The sequence below is a fragment of the Gavialis gangeticus genome, unplaced genomic scaffold (genome assembly GCF_001723915.1).
Source record: "Gavialis gangeticus isolate Ggan-Ray unplaced genomic scaffold, GavGan_comp1, whole genome shotgun sequence".
In the NCBI taxonomy this organism is placed as follows: domain Eukaryota; kingdom Metazoa; phylum Chordata; order Crocodylia; family Gavialidae; genus Gavialis; species Gavialis gangeticus.
In genome coordinates, this window is record NW_017728995.1 from 6,221,870 (window position 1) to 6,225,605 (window position 3,736).

Consider the following 3,736-nt stretch of genomic DNA (forward strand, 5'->3'; position numbering starts at 1 on the left):
TCCAGGAAGCGAGGTTTAAAAGCAGCAGCCGGGCGGCACTGGGCCAGAGGCAGTGGGGACTGGGGTAGGGCCAGGCCGGTGATGCACGCAGCAGGATCCCACCTCGGCTGCCCGCGCGCTTAGCGCGGGGCCGCCCCCCAGGTAACGCCGCCCCCAGCTCCGGGCGCGCGGGGCCGCGGTTGTCCTGTGGGGTGGGGGAGAGCAGCGCCCCTCAGCCGGACCCTGGGGCGGCCGCGGGGGACCTTCCCGCTTCGACAGGAGCCCGCCCCGCGCCCGCCGGGCAGAGCAGCCGCCGCGGGACGGGGAGGGGCACGGGGACTTGGGCTCCCACGGCTGCCCCGCGTGCCCGGATGGGGCCGTGTCACGCAGCGGTGACCCAGCACCGCGGGCGCCTGAGTCAGAGCGGGCCGGGGGGGCGGCCGCGTGTGGGGAGGAACAGGGGCGCGGATGAAGGCCGCGGTGGGAATGTGACATTGCAGGCGGGCGGCCGCCTCCGGCTCCGGCTCTGGGGCCGGGGGCGGAAAGAGGCCGGAGCTGCGGCGGGGTCCCTGCTCCGCGGGGCTGGCCAGAGTCGCAGGCGGCGCTGGTGCAGGGTCCGGCCCCTCCCGCTCCTCGGGGACTGTGTGCGTGTCTGGGAGCCTCTCCGAGACCCTGCGTGTGAGGCGGAGGCAAGCTGTGTGTTTGGGATTAATTAGTCGGAGTTAGCTTCATGCTGGATGTGCCTGGGGGCTACCCACAGACACGGGAGGAGGAGGAGCGGTTTGCTGTTGCCTGCTTGAAATCCTCTCCAGGGGTGATCCTGTTCGTGTTAGCCTCTAATTGCTCATAGCTTAACTGTCTTGTTTTCCCGTCTGTCCTAAGTTGGTTGTTGTGCACCCCTGGGACTTTTGAAAGTGGTTCGGAGAGAGCAGTGTCTGCCTGATGGATGCCATGCCAGAGCCAGCTTGTGTTGTTCAGCAGGCCCCGTGCCCAACGATGAAGGGACCCCCTTCAGAAGACTTCCCTCCCCAGATGAGGCTCTCTGAGAAGATCCCTCCAGTTAAACCTTGCTTTAAAAAGAAGCAGCAAGCACAGAAGAGGCTGGACACGCAAACTTTAATGGCTTTGCGGCCAATCTTTGCCAGCGTGCTGGGAGCTGGGACCTTGGATGGGGTTTTTGTGCCCAGAGGCCAGGGTGGAGGTCATAGTAATTTATGTGAAACTGTGGGGAAAAAAGCTTTAGGACTTAATGCCTCCTGCTCCCAGCCAGAAAGCAATGTGGCAGTGCTGATGCCAGCAGTTCCTCATGTGCAGAGACAGATGCCGGAGGCTCATCCGCCTTCTGGGCACCCTGAGCAGGAGGCTCAGGCTGGGGATCAGAGCTTCCCTTCAGAAACCGCTCCTGGAACTGCTGCCGAATCCACTAATGAATCATTCCAGGATCACCCCTTGCTCACAGCCTCAAGTGATGCTGCAGCCTGCCCGGTGTTCCTAGACAAGATGCTAGAAGGCTACTCATCTGGCTTATTCCAGGAGAACAACTGCCTCATGCAGTACAGTTTGAACCCAGATGATAAATTCAGTGCTGGGATTTTCCAGGACAAAAGTGAAGAGGCATCTCTCGATCTTGTATTTGAGCTCTTGAACCAGCTGCAATACCATACCCATCAGGAGGATGAGATAGAAATCTGTGTGGATTTTCTGCAAGGCACTTGTGTTTATGGCAGTGACTGTCCCAAACATCACACTGTGTTGCCCTACCACTGGCAGGTCAGGAGGACTGCTTCACAGACTTGGCAGAGTGTGACCAATGACTCCCAGGAGCATCTGGAAAGACTCTACTGCAACCCAGACAATGACAGGATCAAAGTGAAGTACGGGTAGGTAATTCCACTTATTCATTCACAGAGCTAAGGGCATTTAAACAGCAGTTAAGGGAAACTTGAACCAAATGCTGCATTCTCTACATCTGGGGAAAAACTTGGTTTTAAATTTTTCTAAAACATACCAGCATTTTCTGAAGCCCTCATTAATATTGTTTGTAGTCTACACTTTATTTGGCCACTTCAGAATTGAAATCCCTTTGTTAGTGTTCCATGTTGTGTCTTTATAAGAACCAACACTATTCTGATCTTTGACATAATATATCATCGGTGCTGTCTAAATGATATTTAGCAGTAAATGAGAACAGCTTATTTGAGGGGTCAGGAGGGAATGCTCTCTTTTTCCTATATCCATGAGTTTACCTATAATCCCACACTCAGTCCCTAGGACTTGATCATGTGCAAGTTCTCCCAAGTCTGACAGTCTTGATCTTCTTGACAGAAACACCCAGCAGACATGAATAGGAATATTTCATACACTTCCTGAGGTCCATGGTCCAATAAGGTCAATAGGAGCACCCACTGAAACAAATGGCAAGACTCTTGTTTTAGTTGGTTAGCACTGACTAAGCACATTTTTTCTTGTCTGCTTATTTGCAGACTCAGTAAGACCTGAAACTCATGGGTTTACTTCTGGAAGGTTTCCCTCTTTATAGAGTAACTACATTTTTTTTTTTTTAATAGTGAATGCCAATCTTCTTATTTTACAGACCTGATGAAGAAATAAACATTGAGGCATGTTCTTCACTACTTGCTCTTCAGCCTTTCTCTTGCAACTTGTTTATGATCAAAACTAGTCACTTCACCCAGATACATTCCTAGTGCATTTTGCATTACTTCCTTCCAGGCACCTATTAAAATTAAATGATTGCCACATCGCTTGGTGAAGACAATGCAGAATATTTTTGTGGTTTGAAATGTGAGTGGTGTTATTCATTCAAACCTTCTCAGGAGTGCTCTTTATCAGCTTTGGCAGTTTCACTTCAGAATAACTTCCTACATGTCAAAAGCCCTAGTTCCCTGTGTGCGCTGTTTTCTGCTAATAGCAGATAAGAGAATAAAGATGTCCCAGGTTCAGTTATCACTTTAGGCTTGATTCTGCTCCCATAGGAGTCGAAGGAGAAGCTCCCTTTGCCTCTTATAGTGTAGGATCAGACTTTGAGGATGGTCTTGTTGTGGTGAGGTGTGGAAATGATCTACTATATCAAGTCCTTGCCTGTGTAAAAGCAAGGGACACCTCTCCATTGTAATACCATGAGTATATGATTATACTTCCTGAATCTATCTACTGGATTATAGGACTGAGGCTGTTTAAATACAGCATCCTTCTTTTGAGGTAAGAGGCAAATGGAGAACTCAAAGCTCCATGTGTTTGGGGACCCACAGAGGAAATCTGTTTCATGTTGCAGTTTTTCAGATCTCTTCCTATTGCTCAGGTGGGATGTGTGGGGCTCTTATACCCTGCCACATTCCATGAGATTCCACTTGTTCTAGGGAGTGAATGTCTTGTAGAGCCAACTTTTTTATCTTTGTCTTTCTGCATCCTAGTCTGTGGGTTGCTTTTCCAACCCTGAAGATCAGTGTCCCTTTTTCCTTAATGTTTCAGGGCCAGAAGCATTTCACTTGCAATCACAAAACTGTCTACATCTTAAGCATCAGAGGTCAATCCAGTGCTCACTTGAAGTCCAGTGGAGTATTTCCTTGACTTTGTGTATTGGTTTATTTAGGCTCCAAAACACTAAGCACTGTGCCAGCCATGTTTTACCATCCTGTTGAGAATACCCTTGAAATTAATGACAGAGCCTAGGTTGTGCATACCCTATATTTAAAATGGAACTGTCTCTCTCTCTCTTTTTTTTTTTTTTTTTTTTTTT

General features: G+C 49.8%; 1 protein-coding gene across 1 annotated transcript in view; it reads left to right on the forward strand.

Moving 5' to 3' along the window:
- The first annotated feature begins 62 nt into the window (after nucleotides 1–62).
- TIPARP (TCDD inducible poly(ADP-ribose) polymerase) overlaps nucleotides 63–3,736 on the forward strand; it is a 42,859-nt gene continuing 39,185 nt past the window's right edge. Inside the window, exons 1-2 of the mRNA XM_019503188.1 lie at nucleotides 63–141; nucleotides 862–1,859. Coding sequence (XP_019358733.1) covers nucleotides 922–1,859 — 938 coding nt within the window. The 5' untranslated portion in view covers nucleotides 63–141; nucleotides 862–921. The remainder of the gene's footprint in view (nucleotides 142–861; nucleotides 1,860–3,736) is intronic.